This window comes from Microcaecilia unicolor, chromosome 3 (assembly GCF_901765095.1).
Source record: "Microcaecilia unicolor chromosome 3, aMicUni1.1, whole genome shotgun sequence".
Taxonomy (NCBI): domain Eukaryota; kingdom Metazoa; phylum Chordata; class Amphibia; order Gymnophiona; family Siphonopidae; genus Microcaecilia; species Microcaecilia unicolor.
Window position 1 is genome coordinate 233,564,408 of NC_044033.1, and position 25,009 is coordinate 233,589,416.

General features: G+C 44.8%; 1 protein-coding gene across 1 annotated transcript in view; it reads left to right on the forward strand.

The window, feature by feature from the left end:
• DSN1 (DSN1 component of MIS12 kinetochore complex) overlaps positions 1 to 25,009 on the forward strand; it is a 92,594-nt gene that overhangs the window by 44,168 nt on the left and 23,417 nt on the right. Inside the window, exons 6-8 of the mRNA XM_030197568.1 lie at positions 4,655 to 4,714; positions 5,366 to 5,437; positions 13,217 to 13,364. Of these exons, the coding sequence (XP_030053428.1) occupies positions 4,655 to 4,714; positions 5,366 to 5,437; positions 13,217 to 13,364 (280 nt within the window). The remainder of the gene's footprint in view (positions 1 to 4,654; positions 4,715 to 5,365; positions 5,438 to 13,216; positions 13,365 to 25,009) is intronic.

Genomic DNA, 25,009 nt, shown 5'->3' on the forward strand with positions numbered 1-25,009 from the left:
GGCGGCGAAAAAGCAGGCTCGCCTCTCCTTTAAGCCCTACCCCCTTCTCAGCGTGCACTGTGCCGCCTTTGCGGAAACCGGAAATTTCATCAGTGCACGCTGAGAGAGAAGGGAAAGGGCTTAAAAGAGAGGCGAACCTGCTTTTTCGCCGCCGCTGCAACTTTTTAAACGCAGGGCGGCTGGAAGGAAAGAAGCTGAGCGACGATATGGCAGGGAACGACAGGAAGCACTGTGGGGCCCCTAGAGGCGCAAGGCCCTGTGCGACCGCTCCTGTTGCCCCTGCCTAAGACTGGCCCTGACGACGAAGGGCGGGTGGGAGTGCGACGCCGGGCCCCCCTGGAGGCCCAGGCCTGGGGAATTTTGTCCCCCCTGTCCCCCCCTCTCGGTGGCCCTGACCTCCACCTCTCCTTCCCTTAGTCCATTCTCTCAACCCTCCAACCCCTGCCTCCTTTTCTTAAATCACTGAAGAGGAAACTACACATCTTCTTTCCTCCTCGAAACTAACTACCTGTTCCTCTGATCCTATTCCCACCCATCTACTTAACACTATCTCTTCTACTATCATCCCTTTTATCTGTCATATCCTCAGTCTTTCACTTTCCACTGCGACTGTTCCTGATGCCTTCAAACATGCCTTAGTCACACCACTCCTTAAAAAACCTTCATTGGACCCTACCTGTCCTTCCAACTATCGCCCCATCTCCCTCCTCCATTTCCTATCCAAGATACTTGAACGTGTGCTGTTCACCGCCATTGCCTTGACTTTCTTTCATCTCAAGCTATTCTTGATCCACTTCAATCTAGCTTTTGCCCCCTTCATTCAACTGAAACAGCACTTGCTAAAGTCTCCAATGATCTGTTCCTGGCCAGATCCAAAGATCTATATTCTATCCTCATCCTCCTCGATCTATCTGCTGCTTTTGACACTGTTGATCACAGCCTACTGCTTGATACGCTGTCCTCACTTGGATTTCAGGGCTCTGTTCTTTCCTGGTTTTCTTCTTATCTCTCCCAGCGTACCTTTAGTGCATACTCCAGTGGATCCTCCTCTACTTCTATCCCACTGTCAGTTGGTGTACCTCAGGGATCTGTCCTGGGACCTCTTCTTTTCTCCATCTATACTTCTTCCCTTGGTACTTTGATCTCATCCCATGGTTTTCAGTTTCATCTTTACGCTGATGACTCCCAGATTTACCTCTCCACACCAGAAATCTCAGCAGAAATCCAGGCCAAAGTATCAGCCTGCCTGTCTGACATTGCTGCCTGGATGTCTCAGCGCCATCTGAAACTAAACATGAGCAAGACTGAGCTTCTTATCTTTCCCCCTAAAACAACCTCTCCTCCTCCCCCGTTCTCTATTTCTGTGGATAACACTCTCATCCTTCCTGTCTCATCAGCTCGTAACCTTGGGGTCATCTTCGACTACTCCCTCTCCTTCTCTGCACATATTCAGCAGACTGCTAAAACCTGTTGTTTCTTTCTCTATAATATCGCCAAAATTCACCCTTTCCTTTCTGAGCACACTACCAGAACCCTCATCCACACTCTTATCACCTCTCACTTAGACTATTGCAACTTGCTTCTCACAGGCCTCCCACTTAGCCATCTCTCTCTTCTTCAATTTGTTAAAAATTCTACTGCACGACTAATATTCTGCCAGTGTCGTTATGCTCATATTAGCCCTCTCCTCAAGTCACTTCACTGGCTTCCTTTCCGCTTCCGCATACAGTTCAAACTCCTCTTATTGACCTATAAGTGCATTCACTCTGCAGCTCCTCAGTACCTCTCCACTCTCATCTCTCCCTTCAATCCTCCCCGGGAACTCCGTTCACTGGGTAGATCCGTCTTATCTGCACCCTTCTCCTCCACTGCTAACTCCAGACTCTGTTCCTTTTATCTTGCTGCAGCATATGCCTGGAATAGACTTCCTGAGCCGGTACGTCAAGCTCCATCTCTGGCCGTCTTCAAATCTAAGCTAAAAGCCCACCTTTTTGATGCTGCTTTTAACTCCTAACCCTTATTTTATCATCCTCACTTTAATATTCCCTTATCTCTTGTTTGTTCTGTTTGTCTGTCCTAATTAGATTGTAAGCTCTGTCGAGCAGAGACTGTCTCTTCATGTTCAGGTGTACAACGCTGTGTACGTCTAGTAGCGCTATAGAAATGATGAGTAGTAGTAGTAGATAAAAGCCTGCTGTACTAACTACTAGGCTACTCCTCCACCAAAATACCCAACCCCCCCCACAACCTCTTTACATCTGTACAGTCCCAAGAGAATTACCCTTACCCTTACCCTCCCTTCCATCCCCCCCCAGTGCCCCCTGCCTCCTACTACACATCCCTTCCCGCCCTCTCAGTGTCTATCATAATGGGCTTCAAACTTGATAGCAGGATGGCATGAGTTTAACTCTGTCAAAAAAGTCTGAAATAGTTGCAACGACCCAGTCCAGATCAAAAATATATTGCCACCAATGCAGTACATAACCAAGCAAGGCAGAAGTATAAATCCATGTATCTTCAAACCAAGCCATGAACAGATTCGCAATAGAGGGGGCAAAGGATGAGCCCATGGCCACCCCCTTTTGTTGCATGTAGAATTTCCCATCAAACAAAAAATAATTATGGGACATGGCTAGTGAACTAATTTCAACAGAAAACCAGTAGGAACTAAATGAGGAAGAGCACTCGATGCCAAAACATCATGAACAACTTGCATTACTTCATGTTGAGTAATATTAGTGTACAGAGCAGAGACATCAAGAGTCACCAGCAAAACAGAATCCGACTCCACCCGCACAGATTTCAAAGATTGCAAAATATGAGTTGTGTCCTTAATATAAGATTTAATCAAAGGCAAATGTGGTTTAAAAAAAATCCACATATGTACAAACTTTCCAACAACGAATCTCTAGTTGACATAATAGGACGGCCAGATGGAGCTGATATATTCTTATGAATGTTTGGCAAGGTATATAGAACCGGGATCTTGAAATGTTGAAAATTCAAATACTGAAATTCAGTATGTCAAAAACCCCAACCGTCCACCATCTATCAAAATATCCAACAATTTTTCAAAAATCATATCAGAAGGGTCATGATCAGCCAACAAATATACAAATTTATCAGCTAATTGGGAATAGATTTCCTGTTTGTCATAGTCAATATCCAGGAGAATAATAGCACCACCCTTGTCTGCTCTCTGTACCACAACAGAAGTATCAGTACTTAAAGCCTGTAGTGCCACATGTTCTTCTTGTGCCAAATTAAATGGCTTCCATGGGAGTTCCGACTCCAACATCTGTACGTCACGAATTAAAGATTTTAAAACCACCACGGTTGGATCCAAAGGACCACTAGGGGTCCAAGTAGAGGTATTCTTCACCATAGAATGATCATTATAATCTGTATTAATAGCTTCTGAAAAAAACAAACGTAACTGCAATTTCCGCATAAATTTCTCCAATTTGACCCTAAAATGAAAAGGGTCATAAGAACAAGAAAGCACAAAAGACAGACCTTTTGTTGACTTGTACTCTTGGCTTCCCGGCCTCTGGAACTCCAGTACCCCAATATTAATTAAATGAATGTAATGTTAGAGTGAGCCATTTCTTAGGTATGAAAAATGACTGCTTCATGGAGCAGCTTGTTCAGGAAAGAGCAAGAGGGGATGAAGTTCTAGAGCTAGTCCTTAGTAGAGCACATGATTTGGTGCAAGAGTTAACAGTAATTAAAATAAATATATATCCTTTTCTGTTAACTCTTGCACCAAATGTAGAAAAATATGTCCAGGTTGGCATGTGCTCGGTCCCGATGATATCCTAGAAAAGGATCTGCTAACACAGGACCTTTTTCAGAATACCTGCAGGAGTGCATTTGTAGCAGGAGCAGCCATTTACAAATGTGTTGACAAAATGATTGCATGGATGTTGCACATTGCATGTGGAGTGGATGTGGAAATGGCGATTTCACCCCTTCCACATCTAAGTGGTGCCACTTCTTTGTGTAGCTGCCTCATTTGACGAACCTACATGTGCAAGTGCTGACAACTAAGTAGTGGAGCTATGATTTATCAAGATATCATGTAAGAAGAGGAAATAAAAATAATATGGTGATGGAGAATGGATTCCCTCAATCCAGTGGTTCCCAAACCTGTCCTGGAGGAGCCCCAGCCAATCGGATTTTCTGGATATCTGCAATGTGTATTCATGAGATTGATTTGCATGCACTGCTTCCACCACATATTCAGTGTGGATATCCAGAAAATGTAATTGGCTTAGGCTGTCCCAAAATAGATATGGGAACCACAGCAAATCCTTCCCTGGCCTAAATGAGCACTTTTTAAAAACCTATGCATGCCTTTGAGCTGGTGTCAAACCCAACATGGAAATATTTCCCCCATACACATATATTAAAATGGAGAATCCATGTGCAGGTTTTAGTTCTGCCTAATTATAGCCAGACCACGCCCTCGTGATCTCCATGTGGTGTGGATCTTCACATGTTAAATAGTGGCTTTCTGAAATCACTATTTACAGATGAATGCAATATACAGAGTACACATGGTAATGGCACTGTACACATGAATATGTCTGTAAAATAGCCTTAAGGTTCAAAGCTTAATTCTAATATTTGTCTTTGTAATTACTTGTTTTAGAGTTGAAAGAGATCCCAAAATGGAAGTATCAAAAGCTCAAATAAATGACTGTTTAACAAGGTAGGTTTGTGTTAGAGATCTTTAACTGAGAAGGCTGCGGTAGAGCATGTGACCAAATTAACCAGTACAATGTGTCTTTTTTATATATATATATATATATATATATATATATATATATATATATATATATATATAATATCACAATATATGTGTGAAATATGTCCTTTTCATACACACCCGCAGTTATCACCAGCCATAGACCTGGTGTAACTGAGGTCACATAAATGCGGCAAGGGTATGTGTAACTTACAGTATTCTGTAAGTTAAGTGCATAAGTGAGAGCACTGTCAATTCTCCTTCTATAGTCCACCCATGTGAATGCCTCCGTTTCATTTGTCATTTACACGTATCCTTGCAGAATAGCACATAGTCAATTTGCTGCCACTTATGCTTGCAAGTGTATACTTACCTGTAAAAGTGGAAGTGTTCTGTATATTTATGCATGCAAGTTGCACATAAATATGGGCACCCAGTTATAGAATTGCCTTTATTTAGCAGCAGTTTTTAGAGTGCATACATATGTGGACTGTGTATTGTCTGTCAGAATGCATGTACTTTTTATCTGTGACTTTTGGGAAGGGTGCTTTTTTTTGTGTGACTGATTGTAATGCTTTTTCTAAATTGTAATGACTGATAATTTTTATCTTTCAGTTTTTCTAAAGAATGCCAAAAATGGGATCAGCTATTACTAAGCTATCAGCACAGAGTCCAAGAAATGTCCAGGTGAGATGATTAAAAAAAAAAACCCATTCTACTCCAGAACTTCTGCTCTGCACAACAAAAAGCTGTACCATCTCTAAGAACTGGCCTGCATTCATTTTCACTCGGTTAAAACCATCCTGCTTTGTCAGGAGTGGGATGGAGTAACTTGAATCATAAGATGCCAAGTTTGTCTTTGGTTTGCAGGATAAGTGATGCTAGTGCTTGCAGTTCTCCTACCCCACAGTCTCCTGCATACATAGCTAAATATAATATCTATATAAATAATTCTCACCTCCAACGTTCTGAACCTCACTGTGTGGCAGGGAAACACTGAAGCCCTGTAGTCTTCTAGGCTGTCAGCAGCACTCACTCTCACTCTCACTCATAGACCCGCCCTCAGCCACGCCCCATCCACACATAATTCACAACCCCAACATTCTAAATGCAAATTTGTAGTTGGAAGATCCCATGAGTGTAAGCCCCGCCCTCGCGCTACAACATGGAGGACGGGGCTATGACACTCAGCCAATCACCAGTTCCATCACCCTCTGATGCTACCCCCCCCCCCCCCCCCCGACGCACTGTGAGAAACCGGCCTACGCAGGGCCTCCCCCCCCCCCCCCCCCGACGCACAGCGACACACACGACCTACGCAGGGGGAGGAGTGCTGTCCGAACACCTGATCCGCCGGGACCCCGAAGCTGCCGCCCGCCAAAAAAAAAACTACCCACCTGCACCCTCCCCACGCTGCCATGCTGCTGTCCTGCGCCCTTCCGACGTTGCCACAGGTAAACCTTGCTGGCGCTCGTTTCATTGCTCACAGAAGCGGGCCTGTTTTTACTAGTTAAATATAATATTCTCTGACATAAACAGTAAGGCAACATAAACCAAACAACCTGTGGTAACTTTAAAGACAAGCGTGCAGGCTGGTACTTTTTGAATAACAGTAGGAAAACAAAGCAAAGCTTTAAACATTCCATAATTGCAGCTTGTTAAAAGCATATTGAGCTATGAGGCTAACTTTTGTCAGCTTAGCTGGAAGTCAGATCCCAGGAATTATGAGGCAGCATCCAAGAAGGCACGAACAAGCTGCAAGAGTACGAGATCAAGAATGTTTTTGTCTCAAAAGAAAATGTCTATGGGTAGTTTTTGTATATTGAAATCAATTGGGCATGTGTCCGTTTGCACTAGTGAGGTGTTCCTGGGTTCCAGTAGCCATGAGGACCCATGGCAACAACATAACAGACCTTTTCTGTATGTAAAGACTCCTGTAGGGTAATAGTTCTTAACCAGTTTTTGAGGATCACTAGCCAGTCTGGTTTTCAAGATAATCACAATGCATATGCATGAGATAGATTTATTTATTTTTTGTTACATTTGTACCCCGCGCTTTCCCACTCATGGCAGGCTCAATGCGGCTTACATGAGGCAATGGAGGGTTAAGTGACTTGCCCAGAGTCACAAGGAGCTGCCTGTGCCTGAAGTGGGAATCGAACTCAGTTCCTCAGTTCCCTAGGACCAAAGTCCACCACCCTAACCACTAGGCCACTCCTCCACTATATTTGAGGCATATTCATTGTAGATATCTTGAAAACCCAGTTAGCCGGGTGGTCCTCATGATCTTAGTTGAGAGAAACTATTTTACAACAGTGGTGTTCACAGTCCTCTGGGTTCTCCTTAGTCACTCACTTTTTCATGCTTATCATTAATGAATGTATAGTAGAGCAATTGGTTTACGTGGGGTGACACAACCAGATTGTTTTTTGGTGAGCTGCCCAGCTTGAAAGCTTGAGACCTCCCTTACCCCCAACCTGATATAATTATTGGGACATCTAATAAATATGTATGAGGCATTTTGGCACACAAACATATCCTGCAAAGGTCCAGCATTTCCTTTCTCTTCACTCTAGGGCATTTGGGGGAGGTGGTGGTGGCATGCCTCCTACACCCCTCACCAAGTCTCTTTCCTACCTACCCATACTGGTTTCAGCATCTCCCCCTCCTCTCCTATCCCTGTTCCCACAGTCCCACTGGCAGAAACGGCAAGCCTGGTGTTCTCCCCATGTTGCCTCTTTCAGCCATACTTGTTCCTTATGCTGTAAAGTTTTGTATTAGGGGATCACTTTGTATCTCTCATCTCTGACCTCCCCTTACACTCCCTCTTCATTGCTGCATTCTTTCTCCAAGCACTATCTGTCCTTCCCCCGGTTCATTGCTCTCGTTTAGAGTCTACATGCCACTCTGCTTTTTCTGCATTGCCCACCCCGCTTCCTCTGAAACTCTTCTACTGGCCCTCCGCTCTGAGTTGTCATATTTGAAATTCAAAGCTTCCTTGTCGCCTGCAGCAGATGAATCCAGGAACTGGTGGATCATGTCCATCTACCAGCAGGTGGAGATAGAGATAAACAAACTGAAGGCCACACTCACAGAATACCTATACTAGAATAGACATGGTCTGGTGCAGTCATCAATTATGGGAACATGTAATTGACGCAGACATCGGCCCCATTTCCATATCTGATCATGCTCCAGTGGAGATTGGATTGAAAGGGTTGGAAGAGGAGAGACGCCAACTTTTTTGGAGGCTAAATGAGTTAGTCTTGGGGGACGAAAAGGTGTGTGATGACATACGTATGGTAATTCAGAGCTATTGTATAATCCTGTGATACAGGAGAGGTTACAGAGGGAATCCTGTGGGATGCGCTGAAGGCGGTGGTGAGGGGACATCTTATTAAGTGGGGAGCAAGAAGAAAGAACAAAAGGGAAGCTAGGGAATTGGGGTTAAGATCGCACTTAGTGGATCTGGAACGCCGGCATCAAGAGGGAGGGCTAGATGTGGTCCTACAAGAAGTGAGACAATGTCGTATAGAACTTGATAAGCTACAGTGGAGAGGGTGGAATTTATAAGGAAGATTCTTGCAAAAATTCTTTGAATTTGGCAATAAATCGGGCAAGATGTTAGCTAACTTTCTGAGACATCGGCAGAGGGCCACAAGTATTACAAAAATTAAAGGGATGAGAGACCAGATGTACTATCGAGATAAAGAAATTAGAGACCAGTTTGCTAAATTTTATCAAGCTCTATATAGCATTGAGACCGGAGTAGAGACTGCTGAAGCCCGCAAATACTTGAGTGGGTTACAGTTGCAAAGGTTATCTAGTGAGGAGTGGAAGCAGCTGGAAGCCCCGTTTCATGTTGTTGAAATTAAGCATGCTATAACTGAGCTTAAGGGAGGGAAGGCACCTGGCCTTGACGGTTACTCAGCTAAGTTCTATAAAATATTTTTGGGGGAGGTGGGGGCCTCTGCTGACAAGGGTGGGGAATGCTTGCGTGGGGGGGCCAACCACTCCCAGATAGTATGCATGAGGCGGGGATTTCATTAATACTGAAGCCCGGGAGGGACCCTGCTGTATGTGGCTCTTACCGGCCAATTTCATTGTTAAACTTGGATATAAAAATTCTATCTAAAGTACTTGCGGTCAGGATAGGTAAGATAATGCCAAAGCTGATACACTCTTATGAATCTGGATTTGTAACAGGAAGGCAAGTGGCTGATAATATCCGCCGCACATTGCATGTCATATGGGAGGCGCAACAGAGGTTAACCCCAGGAGCTTTATTGAGTACAGATGCGGAAAAAGCTTTCGATAGGGTGGAGTGGCCCTATTTATGGGAGGTATTGGATTCTGTGGGGTTTGGAGCTGGACGAATAAGGTGGTTAAAGAGGTTATATGAAAGACTGATAGCGAGGCTTAAAGTTAATGGAGGGTACACTTCAGCTTTTCAGATAGAGAGGGGGTACGAGACAGGGATGTCCACTCTCACCACTGCTCTTTGCGTTAACAATTGAGCCATTGGCGCAGAGAATTCGGGAGTCGGTAGACATTAAGGGAATCACAATAGGACAGACCGAGTATAAATTGGCTCTCTTTGCCAACAATGTGCTCTTTTTTGTGAAGAACCCTAGCTTAACTCTCCCAATATTGATGGAGCTGGAGGGTTTTGGTAAGATATCCGGCTTCAAGATAAATTATGATGTCCGAAATGATAGGGGTGTCCATAGCACAGCATAGGATGGAAGAGCTCTCACGGGGGGTTTCCTTTTCGATTGAATGTCATTGCTTGAACTCTCGGCAGCCGGAAGACAAGCCTGCAGCCGCACCAGGCAGGAAAGAGGGGGCTCTTTCCTGCCCTGAAGAGGCCACTAGACCACCAGGGCACTACAGTAAGGTGGAGGGGGGAGGTAGTGAATGGAGTCATGTGGGCGGAGGGATATACATAGGGGGAGAGAGAGGGAATCTGGCTTTCTTTGGGAGGGGTCAAGGTGACAGGGCAGGGTGATATTTTGTGTCCTCTTTTTTTTTTTTTCCGGAGGAACTGCAAGCTTCCCTTCCCTGCCTCTCTTCCTCACCTGTTCTCTTCTCCCTCCCCAATCCCAGTACCTCCCAACTTGGCTGCTGGCTCTTCTGCTTTCCCTCCTTCCCCCTCCTGCCCCCCAGAAATGATGTAACTGCTTTCCCTTCTCACTCCCTGAAACAGAATGTTAATTTTGTTTGCAGCCAAGTTGGGAGGAGGGGAGGGAATATTGTATTTCCCCAGGCCACGATGACTTGAAGACAGCAGCCTGGAGAAGTTACCAGTTGGGGCCGGGGAGGCTTAGTTTCCCCAAACCTTCTATATGAGATTCCTATGGATTTATGTAGGGAAGCAAAATCAGGACTAATGGGAATAAAGCCAGTAAGGTGTGGAAACCATCAGATGACTGGTGGTAAGAGTTTGATAACTATTTCTGAGAAGGAAAGTAGTTAAGTCTGCTTTAATTGTAAGACTTTTCCTAGGTGACTAGGCTGGTGGAGATGAAAACGGTAGCGGAATTCAAGCATGCGTGGGATAAACATAAAGGAATCCTGTTCAGAAGGAATGGATCCTCAGACGCTTAGCTGAGATTGGGAGGTGGGGCTGGTGTTTGGGAGGTGGGGCTAGTGCTGGGCAAGACTTCTACGGTCTGTGCCCTGAAAATGGCAGATACAAATCAAGGTAAGGTATACACAAGAAGTAGCACATACAAGTTTATCTTGTTGGGCAGACTAGATGGACTGTGCAGGTCTTTTTCTGCCGTCATCTACTATGTTACTATGTATTTATTTATTGAAACTTGCTGTTTTGCCATTTCCAGCAAATAATTCATAAGTACATAAGTATTGCCACACTGGGACAGACCAAAGGTCCATCAAGCCCAGTATCCTGTTTCCAACAATGGCCAAACCAGGTCACAAATACCTGGCAACATCCCAGCAAAAAAGTTCAATACATTTTATGCTGCTTATCCCAGAAATAAGCAGTGGATTTTCCCCAAGTCATTTTAATAATGGTCTAATGGACTTTTCCTTTAGGAAGCCGTCCAAACCTTTTTTAAACCCCGCTAAGCTAATCTCATACCCGGTTTACAATAAAAAATAATAACATGGAACATGTATAAAAAGAACTACAGTGATCCTGAGAGGTAAAACTCTCAAATGAAGAGTCAGACCAAGAGTGCACCATGGGTTTTCAAAATACGATTGCGATGTAGGCTGGTGACTTCAGCTACCTTTGGCACTAGCAGCTGAACAATTTTTTAACTTATAAACTACAGTGGTTATAGAGAGATGACTGCATAAAGCTGTTGCTAGTAGTGCAGTAATTCCACAGCTGCAGCAGCCTTCAAAGTCCCTCACTGGAGATACTGGAGTGATGTTCATTCTTCTCATGGTGTGCACAAAACTAAGAAACTATCAAACACATCACTCCAATATAGTGTCACACTGGGGATTCAGATCTGAAGGATAAAATATATTAAATTTAAAAAAATAGCCTCAGTGTAACAAGGAGCCTGACTTTTATGCTCCACTGTAAATATTACCATCACAGGCTTCCACCACCTTCCGAAAAAAAACACAGAGAAAAACTCCCAGAATATTTCAAAAATTCTAAAGAAGTGGGAGAAAAGTCTGTGTTTAAAAAACAGAAGGGAGGGTAACACAATTTAACACAATACAGATCTAAATACCCACAACACTAAAATTGGACATTTTTTGCCAGAAGGATAATATAAATTGGACACTTTAATTTTGGAGAAACCCCACAGACTGTGAAAATCCTATGAGGCTGCACTTCTGTCAGGACAATTTGGATGTTCTGAGCTAAGTAAAGTTTACTTTTTGTCAGAATTAGAATCCATTCATTAGAAAGGATGGAAGTTTTAGCAATTCTAGTAATGTTATAAGAGTTTTTGCTCTATTTTGAGTTTTCTTTACTTGCAGTAGAGGAGTGTGGTAGCCGTGTTAGTCCACTCTTAAGGTTATCAATAGAAATCAAACAAAATAAAACATGGAAAAGAAAATAAGCTGATACCTTTTTTATTGGACATAACTTAATACATTTCTTGATTAGCTTTTGAAGGTTGCCCTTCTTCCTCAGATCGGAAATAAGCAAATGTGCTAGCTGACAGTGTATATAAGTGAAAACATTCAAGCATTACTATGACAGTCTGACAGGGTGGGAGGAAGGGGGGTGGGTAGGAAGTATGCATGGGGACATCAAAGCATATCATTGATATTCTAACAGGATGGGTGTGGATAGGTGAGGGGAGGGTGATCAACAGAGACATACAGCTTTATGGTTTATAATGGGCTAGGAACCCCAGATCCTTGTTAAGTCCTTTCTGTTGGGTGTTATAATATTCAATCATTCTGACTTCAAAGGTCTTACGTTCTTGTATGGTTTTAAAGTTACCTTTCAGGATTCTCACTGTGAAGTCACTGGTACAGTGTCCTGGTCCTGTAAAATGTTGACCAACAGGCGTGGGAACCCTGCTGGCACCAGTATTGTTCATATGATGTCTATGTAAATTGAATCTTGTCTTAAGCATCTGGCCTGTTTCTCCAATATAGCATCCTTCGTTACATTTTTTACACTGAATGATATATACCACATTGGAAGATGAGCAAGTGAAAGATCCCTTTATGTTGAATATCTTTCCTTTGTGGATGACTTTGGGGTCCTGTGAAATATTTTGGCATAGTTTGCTACTGGATAAATTACAGGGAAGTGTGCCCTTCTGTTCCTTTTCAGTAATCCCCACACAGGATATACACTGTCAGCTAGCACATTTGCTTATTTCCGATCTGAGGAAGAAGGGCAACCTTCGAAAGCTAATCAAGAAATGTATTAAGTTATGTCCAATAAAAAAGGTATCAGCTTATTTTCTTTTCCATGTTTTATTTTGTTTGATTTCTATTGATAACTTTACTTGCAGGAAGGCTTCTCTTTTTGAATGAAGATTTTAGTCTAGTGAGGGATTGTTAATTAGTGTCTATTTGGGTGATTTATATTCATAGTGAGATTTAGTGTTGTGGGTATTTGGATCTGTATTGTGTTAAATTGTGTTACCCTCCCTTCTGCTTTTTTAAACACAGACTTTTCTCCCACTTCTTTAGAATTTTTGAAATATTCTGGGAGTTTTTCTCTGAGTTTTTTTTTTTTTTTCGGAAGGTGGTGGAAGCCTGTGATGGTAATATTTACAGTGGAGCATAAAAGTCAGGCTCCCTGTTACACTGAGGCTATTTTTTTAAAATTTAATATATTTTATCCTTCAGATCTGAATCCCCAGTGTGACACTATATTGGAGTGATGTGTTTGATAGTTTCTTTGTTATAACTACACACTCGTTGCAGATTGTTTATTTGTGCACAAAACTAAACCATTTGAAGAAATTGCCCCTGAGAGATACTCACTATAGGTAATTTCTTGTTTTTAAGGCAATTGGAGGGAGTCAGACTTAATGACACACAAATGGAAGGTACAACAAGGCTTGGGACATCACAGGATAACGTTATCTACAGCAAGCCTGACTATCAGGGCACATTAGATGAACAAAGTCATATGTTCGGCTACATGGAAATTGTGGTGAGTTACTAGAGTGTGGTGAAAATATCGGAATTCAAGACAGTCATTTTATTTTACATCTGTAAAGTACGGTGGCAGGACATTTTTCAAGTAAGTGAAAGTAACAAGAGTATAAGCAGACTTGTAAGACTGAGAGGAATCCAGGAACTGAAACTGTGAGTTTATTTGTGTTGTAGGGCAAGCCCAACATTGACTTGGCCATTTCTGGCGACTCTACTACCCTTAAGTTTATACAGGGAAAGTGCCCCAAGGTGTGGAGATCGCACAAGCCCAGAAGCTGTGCACTAAAATCACAGTATAGTGCAAACACACAAGCTGAAAAAGGAGAGGATCTCATACTGAAAAGTAAACAGACACCTCATATTAAAGAGTAAATATCTGCATCTTGGTTTCTTCCACTTTTGCAGTTTCGATCCTATAAAGAATTTTTGGTGTTCTTTTCTCTGGTTAGATTGTAAACTGCTTTGTTGTACTTGATGCAAAAGGCAGTATAGCAAATTTTTAGTAACCATAAACATTCAAATATCAATAAAATGATGATAAAATTACACATCATCAACGGCATTGAAAAAGAGACAAACACTCCAGCAGAGTTCTGAGTGAGCATTATGTATATGATATGTAGGAGTCAAAAGGTTTCTGTATTTGAAAGAGGTGTAACAAATCCGTTTCAATTCCATTTGGAAGCTGGTAAACTATTAGGTGGCATAAAGGAAATGTAGACCAGTTCTCTGAGGTACAGATGATCAGAAGTCCCACACTGTTCCAAACAGCGATCTAAAATTAGTGCTGAAACTGTGTGTGGCATTAACGCTCCTATGATCAGAGCTAATAGCATGCAAATTTAGGTGCGCTATTAGCTCTGATTGTTTGTTTGTTTGTTACATTTGTACCCCGCGCTTTCCCACTCATGGCAGGCTCAATGCGGCTTACATATTGTATACAGGTACTTATTTGTACCTGGGGCAATGGAGGGTTAAATGACTTGCCCAGAGTCACAAGGAGCTGCCTGTGCCTGAAGTGGGAATTGAACTCAGTTCCTCAGTTCCCCAGGACCAAAGTCCACCACCCTAACCACTAGGCCACGCCTCCACTCATAGTACTCATAGGAGTACTTCTGCAGGAGGATTGTACCCTGTTCTGTCTGTTCCCGGTTCAACAATTTGAGTTCTTTGGAGCCCTGCTAGATAAATGGCAGGCGTGAGCTTTTCCTCCTATGCTGAGAGCGGTTGCCCTAGACACTGCACTCAGCTTTGTGCCAGCCAGGTCACAGCTCATCAGATGTGTGCATGTCACTCCCTGATACGTCTTCACATGAGAACTGTCCAGTGGACCCTAGCTTCCCAGTGGTCTCAATCCTTAGGGAACCTAGCGAATGTCATCTGAGTGACTTCAGAGTTGGTTCATTCCCTACTCTGGTGGACAATTCGATCCAATTTGACCATGGGAATTCTATTCCAAATTCCTCAGCCCCAGAAGGTGCTGACAATGGATGCATTGGGAAGCTCATACTCAGGGTGCTTAGTCAGTTCAGATCTTCACATCAATCTCCTGGAGCTCCGGCTAATCTGGAATGCTTTAAAGGCTTTCAGAGATCGACTGTTTAACCAAATTGTGCTCATTCAAACAGACAATTAGGTTGCAATGTATTACACCAACAAGCAGTGGGGTACAGGATCAAACCCTCTGTGTCAGGAGGCTGTCCAGATGTGGCTTTGGGCTGTCCAGAACAGAATAGTTCTTGGAGCCATTTACCTGGTGGGCAAATCCAACAGCCAGGCCTGGCCAACAGACTGAGCAGGGTCATGCAACCGCACAAGTGGTCACTCAGCATCAGCATTGCCCGCGAGATTTTCTGAGTGTGGTGTACACCTCTTAGTGGATCTCTTTGCCACTCCTTACAGTACTATACTATTCTATACAACAAGTGTCTTATATTCTGCAGTATTTCAGAGTGATTCATTGTGGATTATATAGTAAGAGACACCCACACACAGGTGGAATTGTGTAGCATAAATTGAAAAAGACATAATCGAGATCAATCCATATCAGTAAATGTAAGTTTTCAAACGTTTTCTAAATAGGAAATAAGACTGCGAACATCTAATAAAAGATGGCAACCTATTCAAAATTCTAACTGATAAAACTTTAAAAGAAGAGTCAAAATATATTTTTAATTTAATCTTTTAAAGCTTTGAAAAGTCATAGGAGCTGAACATTTTGAGTAGTCCTACTTGAAGTCAATAGTGAACAGTGTCTTGTAATGCCCTCTGAATTCTGGCCTGAAAAAGATTTGAAAACCATGCAAACAATCTTAAAATTTATTCAAAGGGAAATCGGAAGCCAGTGTAATTTTCTAAGGAGAGGAATAGCTTTCTCAAATTTACTCAATCTAAACATCAATTTAGCTGCAACAGTTATACCTCCAATAGAGATACTTACAATAATCCAGATAGGGCAGTACAGGACTGCCTGTACAGTAATCATAAAATTCTGGGCACTCAAAGATGAAATATTGCCCTCAGCTGTCGTAATCGAAAATGAAATATTTTGGCAAGGGCATTAATTTGATCTTTCAAAATAAGCTTTGAATCTAGTACTACTACTACTACTACTACTTAACATTTCTAAAGCGCTACTAGGGTTACGCAGCGCTGTACAATTTAACATAGAAGGACAGTCCCTGCTCAAAGAGCTTACAATCTAAAGGACATGTGAGCAGTCAGTCTGATAGGGGCAGTCAAATTGGGGCAGTCTGGATTTCCTGAAAGAGTTAGGTGCCGAACGCAGCATTGAAGAGGTGGACTTTAAGAGGAGACTTGAAGATGGGCAGGGAGGGGGCTTGGCGTAATGGCTCGGGAAGGTTGTTCCAAGCATAGGGTGAGGCGAGGCAGAATGAGCGGAGCCTGGAGTTGGCGGTGGTGGAGAAGGGTAATGAGAGGAGGGATTTGTCCTGTGAATGGAGGTTTCGGGCGGGAACGTAAGGGGAGATGAGGGTAGAAAGGTAGTGAGGGGCAGCAGACTGAGTGCATTTGTAGGTAAGAAGGAGAAGCTTGAACTGAATGCGGTATCTGATTGGAAGCCAGTGAAATGACCTGAGGAGAGGGGTGATATGAGTATATCGGTTCTGGCGGAATATAAGACGTGCAGCAGAGTTCTGAACAGATTGAAGGGGGGATAGGTGGCTAAGTGGGAGGCCGGTGAGAAGTAAGTTGCAGTAGTCAAGGTGAGAGGTAATGAGAGCGTGGACGAGAGTTCGGGTGGTGTGTTCAGAGAGGAAAAGGCGAATTTTGCTGATGTTAAAGAGGAAGAAGCGACAGGTCTTGGCTATCTGCTGGATATGCGCAGAGAAGGAGAGGGAGGAGTCAAGGATGACTCCGAGGTTGCGGGCAGATGAGACGGGGAGGATGAGGGTGTTATCAACTGAGATAGAAAGTGGAGGAAGAGGAGAAGCGGGTTTTGGTGGAAAGACAATGAGCTCGGTCTTGGACATGTTCAGTTTCAGGTGGTGGTTGGACATCCAGGCAGCAATGTCGGATAAGCAGGCTGATACCTTTGCCTGGGTCTCCGCGGTGATGTCTGGTGTGGAGAGATACAGCTGGGTGTCATCAGCATACAGATGATACTGGAAACCATGAGATGAGATCAGGGAGCCCAGGGAAGAGGTGTAGATTGAGAAGAGAAGGGGTCCAAGGACAGATCCCTGGGGAACACCAACAGATAGCGGGATGGGGGTGGAGGAGGATCCATGAGAGTGGACTCTGAAGGTGCGGTGGGAGAGATAGGCGGAGAACCAGGAGAGGACAGAGCCCTGGAACCCAAATGAGGATAGTGTGGCAAGAAGTAAATCATGATTGACAGTGTCAAAAGCGGCGGATAGATCGAGGAGGAGGAGGATGGAGTAGTGGCCTCTGGATTTGGCAAGGAACAGGTCATTATAGACTAAAGTGCTGTTTCTGTTGAGTGTAAAGGGCGAAAACCGGATTGAAGTGGATCGAGGATAGCATGAGAGGAGAGAAAATCAAGGCAGCGGCTGTGAATGGCGCGCTCAAGTATTTTGGAGAGGAAGGGTAGGAGGGAGATGGGGCGGTAGTTGGAGGGACAAGTAGGGTCAAGTGATGGTTTTTTGAGGAGAGGTGTGACTATGGCATGCTTGAAGGTGTCAGGGACAGTTGCAGTGGAGAGAGAGAAGTTGAGGATATGACAGATGGTGGGGTGACAGTGTGAGAGATGATGTTAAGTAGGTTGGTGGGGATGGGATCAGAAGAGCAGGTGGTGGATTTCGAGGAGGAAAGCGGGTTCCTCCTCGGTGATGTTGGGAAAGGAGGAGAAGGAGGCCTGGGTTGATTGGTTGAGGGAGAGGGTTGAATGGTGAAGAGGAGGAGATGGCTTGGTACTGAACTCAAGGTTGATCTTTTGCACCTTGTCGTGGAAGTAATCGGCCAGTGATTGAGGAGAGAGCGAGGGGGGGTGGGAGTGGAGGGCACTTTGAGGAGGGAGTTAAGGGTGGCGAAGAGACGGCTGGGGTTGGAGCTGAGAGAATTGGTCAATTGGGTGTAATAATCCTGTTTAGCAAGGAATAGGGAGGAGTGGAAGGAGGATAGCATGAATTTGTAGTGAAGGAAATCTGAATGGGTGCGGGATTTCCTCCAGAGGCGTTCAGCAGATCGGGCGCAGGAGCGAAGGTAACGGATGCAAGGGGTCAGCCAGGGCTGGGGATTAGTACGCCTTGTGGGACAGGAGGTGGATGGTGCAAGGGTGTCCAGAGCAGAGGAGAGAGTGGCATTGTAAGCGGAGACAGACTCGGAGGACATGATGGAGGGGAGGAGATTAGAAATACTAGAGGATAGCATGGGAGGGTCAATAGCCTGGAGATTCCTGGAGGTAGTGGTTAGAGTTGGACGGGGCTGAGGGGGGGGGGGTGAAGAAGTGTGAAGGTGATCAGTGATGATCGGAGAGAGGAAGAGCTGAAGCGTGGAAATTGGAGGGAGAGCCAGGAGAGGACGAGGTCAAGACAATGGCCGTCTCGGTGAGTAGGGGTGGTGGAGCATAGCTGGAGGTTGAAGGAGGATGTTAGAGTGAGGAACTGAGAAGCGTGAGGGTCGGATTGGTCATCAACGTGTATGTTAAAGTCTCCGAGAATGAGGAACGGAGATGAGGGTTCGAGAAAAACGGAAAGCCAGGCATCAAAGTCGGTGAGGAAGGAAGAGAGGGATTTATTAGGGGGGGGCGGTAAATGACTGCCAGTCTGAGTGGCAATGGGTAGAATAGCTGGATGGAGTGTGCTTCAAAGGATGAGAAGCAGTGAGACTGCGGTAGGAGGAGGGGTTGGAAACTACAGGAGGGCGAGAGTAGAAGCCCGACGCCTCCATCGCAGCCAGCTGGGCGGGGAGTGTGGGAGAAGAGATAACCTCCATGGCAGAGGGCCACGACTGAGGCAGAGTCATCAGGGGAGAGCCAGGTTTCAGTTAGGGCGAGCAGTTGAAGGGAACGAGAGATGAAGAGATCGTGGGTGAAGGGCAGTTTGTTGCAGACCGAGTGGGCATTCCATAGGGCACATGAGAAGGGGAGGGAGGAGGGGGGAAGGAGCGGAATAGAGACGAGATTGGAGACATCACGGAATCGTTTGCATGGATAGGAGGAGGACAGGTGAGGGGGGCCTGGATTAGGATTAATGTCTCCCGCGGATAGCAAGAGGAGGAGCAAGAGAGTGCGGAGGAGGGTGGGGGGAGGTCGGGCGATGAAGACGGGATGCACTTAGGAGGAATGGTGATGGGTTAATGGCAGGAAGGAAGTGTTGAAGGTTAAGAGCTAGGAAGGAGGAGGGAGACTAGAGAGATGGTGAGGTGGTGAGGGATGGGGGTGAAAAGGGTATTGCCGTAGCGAGCAGGACGGGAGGGGACATGGGTGGGCAATGATTTCCAGCAGTAGACAGAGGTAGGGGGAGGGGGAAAAAGATTAGGAAGGGACAGGGCAAGGAAGAGAATGTGGACAGGGGCCGTAAGTAGTGATTGAGGTGTAACAGGTGTATGTGTAGTGACGGGGGTGTGAGTCAGATGGAGCAGAAAAGCCGGATTGGAGGCTTGGAATTGGTGGAATTGATGGACCTGGAGAAGCAGGTAAGTCAGTGGCTGACAAGCTGGCAGGCCGGCTGGAACAAGCTGGTGCAGATGGATAGGAACGAGCATGGAGAATTGATGGACTGGAGAGCAGGTAAGTCAATGGCTGATAAGCTAGCAGGCAAGTAAGTCAATGGCTGACAATCTAGCAGGCGGGCTGGAGCAAGCTGGAGCAGATGGACAGGAACGAACAGGGAGAAGCTGGATCAGGCGGGCCGGAACAAGCTGGATCAGGCGGGCTGCTTCAGCTGGAGCGGAGGGATTGGAACAAGCCGGTGCAGATGGACAGGAACGAGTAAGGAGAAGCTGGATCCGACGGACTGCGGCAAGCTGGAGTAGGTAGCTGAACAGGCGGGCTGGAGCAAGCTGGTGCAGATGGACTGGAACGAGCAGGGAGAAGCTGAGAGAGGCTGGATCCGACGGACTGCGGCAAGCTGGAGCAGATAGCTGATCAGGCGGGCTGGAACAAGCTGGTGCAGATGGACAGGAACAAGCAGGGAGAAGCTGGATCCGACGGACTGCGGCAAGCTGGAGTAGGTAGCTGAACAGGCGGGCTGGAGCAAGCTGGTGCAGATGGACTGGAACGAGCAGGGAGAAGCTGAGAGAGGCTGGATCCGACGGACTGCGGCAAGCTGGAGCAGGTAGTTGATCAGGCAGGCTGGAACAAGTTGGAGCAGAGGACTGGAACAGGCAGGGATAAGCTGGATCCGACAGACTGGGACAAGCTGGAGCAGGTAGCTGGAACAAGCAGGGAGAGGCTGAATCAGGTGGACTGGAACAAGCTGGATCAGGAGAGGCTGGATCAGGTGGGCTGGAGCAAGCTGGATCAGGCGGGCTGGCACAGCTGAAGCAGAAGGACTGGAGCAAACAGGGAGAAGCTGAGCAGGCGGGTTGGAATAAGCTGGATCGGGCGGGCTGGAAGAAGCTGGAGCAGATGGCTGGCACAAACAGGGAGAAGCTGGATCAGGCGGACTGGAACAGGCTGGTGCAGATGGACTGGGACCAGCTGGATGAGGTGGATCAGGCGGGCTGGAATAAGCTGGAGTAGATGGCTGGAACAGGCAGGGAGAAGCTGGATCCGACGGACTGCGGCTGGAACAAGCAGGGAGAAGCTGGATCCGATGGACTGCGGCAAGCTGGAGCAGGTAGCTGGAACATGCAGGGAGAGGCTGGACGAGCTGGATCAGGTGGGCTGGAGCAAGCAGGGAACAAGCAGGGAGAATCTGGATCTGACGGACTGGGACAAGCTGGAGCAGATGACTGGAACAAGCAGGGAGAATCTGGATCTGACGGACTGGGACAAGCTGGAGCAGGTAGTTGGAACATGCAGGGAGAGGCTGGATCCGGCGGACTGGATGGGCTGGCTGGATCAGCAGGGAGGAATTGGGTCAGGTGGCCAGGAACACTCCGAACAGATGTACCGGAACAGGCAGGTGGGTTGGAACAGGCCGATGGATCAGAGCAGGCAGGGAAAAGTTGGGTCTGCAGACTGGAACAAGCTGGGGCCGGTGGCCACTGCTTCTGTCGGCCTGACGCAAAGGGCGCTGGATGCAGCCAGACGCAGGCCGGGGCTGATGGACTCTGCCTCCCACTGTTCCTGGTCGCGCCCCGAAGCCACCGCGTGGTCAGCAACTGCAATTTGCGCCCAGGCCGTTCCGGCCGGGAAGCGTGGTGGCAGCGCACGGGACCACGGGCGCGACCGGTGCGGCAGACTACGGCCCGCCCGGGCCCCTCTGTGCAGAGACCCCGAGTCCAGGCTCCCCCGGAGTGCACAGGGCAAGGCTTACATTATGCCGTAATGGCGATCGCCATTTCCGGGTGAAGAATTACAAATGATATTACATTAAGGTGCATACGTGGTAAAGTATAGTACAATATGATATTGCATAGAGGTTCCTAAGTGATAGAGTAGATTATAACGTTAGATAGTCAACTATAAGAAGTTCATTTCTGACGTGAGAAATAAAGTGGTAGTGCGAATTGCATAATTTTCACTAGTAGCCACCTGGTTGTTGGTCAGGTGTAGGGGTGCGGTTTTGTCTAGTTCATGTAAGTCTGTAGTCAGTATGGACCGTTGTGGTATGCCTTCTTGAATAGGTCCGTTTTCAGTAATTTTCGGAAGATTGTTAGGTCATTCATTGTTTTTATGGCCTTCGGTAGTGCATTGCATAGTTGTGTGCACATGTAGGAGAAGCTGGATGCATATGTGGATTTATATTTAAGTCCTTTACAGCTGGGGTAGTGGAGATTCAGGAATGTACGTGCTGATCTGTTTGTGTTCCTACTTGGCAAGTCTATGAGGTCTGGCATATAGATCAATTTTGTGGACTAGGGTGCAAACTTTGAACGCAATTCGTTCTTTTAGTGTAGTTTTTCTCTTCCGGGGTTGGCACTTTTGTATTTCATTTTTCTGAATATAAGTCTGGCTGCTGTATTTTGGGCAGTTTGAAGCTTCTTAATGATTTGGTCTTTGCATCCTGCATAAATGGCGTTACAGTAATCTAGATGGCTTAGCACCATTGATTGTACCAGGCTGCGGAATATTTCCCTAGGGAAGAAATGTTTGATTCTTTTTAGTTTCCACATTGGAACATTTTCTTTGCTGTGTTTTTCGCATGGCTTTCGAGTGTAAGATTCCGGTCAGTTGTAACTCCAAGAATTTTCAGACAGGTTTGATCTTTTAAGAAGATATAAGAAACTTTTCACCACAAGGTTTCATTGGGGGGTTTTCATCAGCAAGTGATTAACGCTTAGCCATAGATTAATTATAGGTCCTTGCAGCTCCTATTGAAGCAAACAAAGTAAATAACATAAAATATACTGAATAAACTTAAGGGATGCTATAGTAGTTTTAAGTATCCATGGTAACTAAACAACTCTCTGTTGGTAAGATGCAAACCGCAGTCCAGCAGTGAAGTGGGGGCTATCCAGTCTCTTGCACACAGTGCCCCTTGAGTATCTCCCAGTTGATGACAGGTTGTATGTGTGCACTCGTTCCCTGGGAGCTAGGATCTTTTGCATCAAGTCCAATCTATGAAGGTTAGAGTAGCATATTTGGAGAAGTGGAGGTATTATTTTTATTTTATTATTATTTATTAGGATTTATTTACCACCTTTTTGAAGGAATTCACTCAAGGCGGTGTACAGTAAGAATAGATCAAGCATGAGCAATAGACAATTACAGCAGTAAAAATATTCAAAAACAATACAAAGTATGGTATGGTATACTATTTACTATGTCAACACAATATGCAGCACAATGAACCTGAAGCCCCGGACTCTGCAACACAACGAACCCAAAGCATGAAATGGACATAACATAACTCTTCCGCTTTCCACTCCAATCTATAATACCCAACATTACTTTGTATCTGTTTTTCTCACCGGATCTGTCTTTCTTACCAGACACTACTTTGTATTTGTTTTCTTACCGGAATCGGCAATCGCCTTTCCGGTAACATGTAAGCCACATTGAGCCTGCAAATAGGTGGGAAAATGTGGGATACAAATGTAATAAATAAATAATAGGTAATTATAGGTGATAGCAAAGGGTAAAGCGCTGCGTTCTCCTTGTAGCGATATAGAAATGCTAAATAGTAGTAGTAGTAGTAAAGCAAAGATGTAACATATAGAAGGGTAAGAAAGTAGGAAGAGTTAGAAAGTAAGGTGATTGGTCAAGATGGCAGACTGACTGGAGGACGCTCTGCAAGCTCCTGAACCTTTCCCTGGTATAATAATTTTTCTTACAGCGTATTATATTTCTTCTAAATATGCCGCACACCAAGAGGAAAGGAGTTGTAAAGAGCTTACCGGCAGTGAACTCGGAGGCAGCTCTGCTTCAGACGACACTTGATATGCCACCAGCACACCACGCCAACCTGGCTTGAGTCAACTTCCTGCTTTGGGAGATGGAGGTGGAACGCCTTCCCTACAAGGAACTGATACGACCTTATCCTCGCCGGACCTTAATCCCCCACCCTGCCCAGCGGCTTTCAGAAGTGGGCTAGATCTCCTAGAAACGTCCAAAGTTGGCGGTATAGGAAACCCTTCTGCCGGAGCCCTAACTGAAAACCAGAGAGAAGTTAACATCGTTGAGCGTAAGGCTCCAGGAGCGGTAACTTTAGACTCTATCTGGGAAGCTATTCAAACGTTGACTGCAACAGTTGCTCCAATCGTGAGTAAACTAGACTCCTTAAACTTAGCATTTGAGACCTTCAAGAAAGACTCAGAAAAAACAAATACTGATGTCCAGAATGATATCTCTAATTTAAAAGTAAAAACTGATTTGCTTATAAAAGATAAGGTTATGATACACCAAAAAATTGAACAGTTTGAAAATTATAATAGGCGTTTAAATTTACGCCTTTTATATTTTCCCAGATCTTCAGAATTGAACTCGATGGCAATATTCAAGAAATATTTAGTTGAAATCCTTCAATATTCTCCTGATTTAATTCCTTTGGTTGCTAAAATATACTATTTACCTGATTCAAAAAATGTGGAGAAGGAGGATGTTAAAGATCTGCAAAATTTAACTGAATTTCTTGAACAATCAGAAGTGGTAGTTTGTGAACGGAAAACATTGTTGGTTTCGATGGTCTTTGAGCAAGACCTAAATTCAATGTTGAAATTATTCTTTAAAAACTCCACAAAAACTTTCTTGGGAGGTAGAGTTTGGATTTATCCAGATGTGGTGAAGACCACACAGGATAGACAAAAGGTTTTTGGTTTTTTTTTTTCCACATTCACCTACTACAGGTCTCTGTAATATGTCCCAGAAAAAAAAAATTCCAACACCAGATACACTGCTAATATGCTACATAATCTAATTACACCTATAGCAGAGATTTTATTGCAAATGAGGGAAAAGTCTCAACTGCTACGGCTATTTTTACACATTGGTGTTCATTGTATAGCTCGTAGAAAAAGTCATCACTGACTCAAAAACCCTCAATTGTTAGTATTTTCTTTTAATTTTAATTACAATGTTCTTAATATTAAATCATATAAGTGTCTTTTTAAGACTTGAAAAACTGTTAAACATATCAAAAAAGCATAGAACTGATTCACTTATCTTGCCCAATATTGCCAAATGTTTTTTCTCAATGCTGTGCCAATTTCTTCTTAGTGAGGCGCTAGATCCAATTTCTACTGGGTAATGCACTGGTTCCTACGGTCCCGTTTCGAATATCTTCATCAGGGAACCTGCTCACACCTAGAATGCTGCGCCGTGACCACTGGATCAAAGCAAGAAAAGTAAAACTAAATCTTGTAATTACATACTTTATCACGTCTAACTACGATAATGAATACCGTATAGAACTCTCATAAACTTATAACATAATCGTCCCTCAAGAGTAAGTCATGTCATCTTGCCTTTATCATCAATCTGGATCTTCTGAAAAATATTCTCGGCGTCCTCACCTGAACTTGATGAGGAATTAAAGGAACCTTATCCAATCATAAACTAGTACGTCACCTACCTTACTGATGACTCACGCTGACAGCTCAACTAAATCTTTTAAA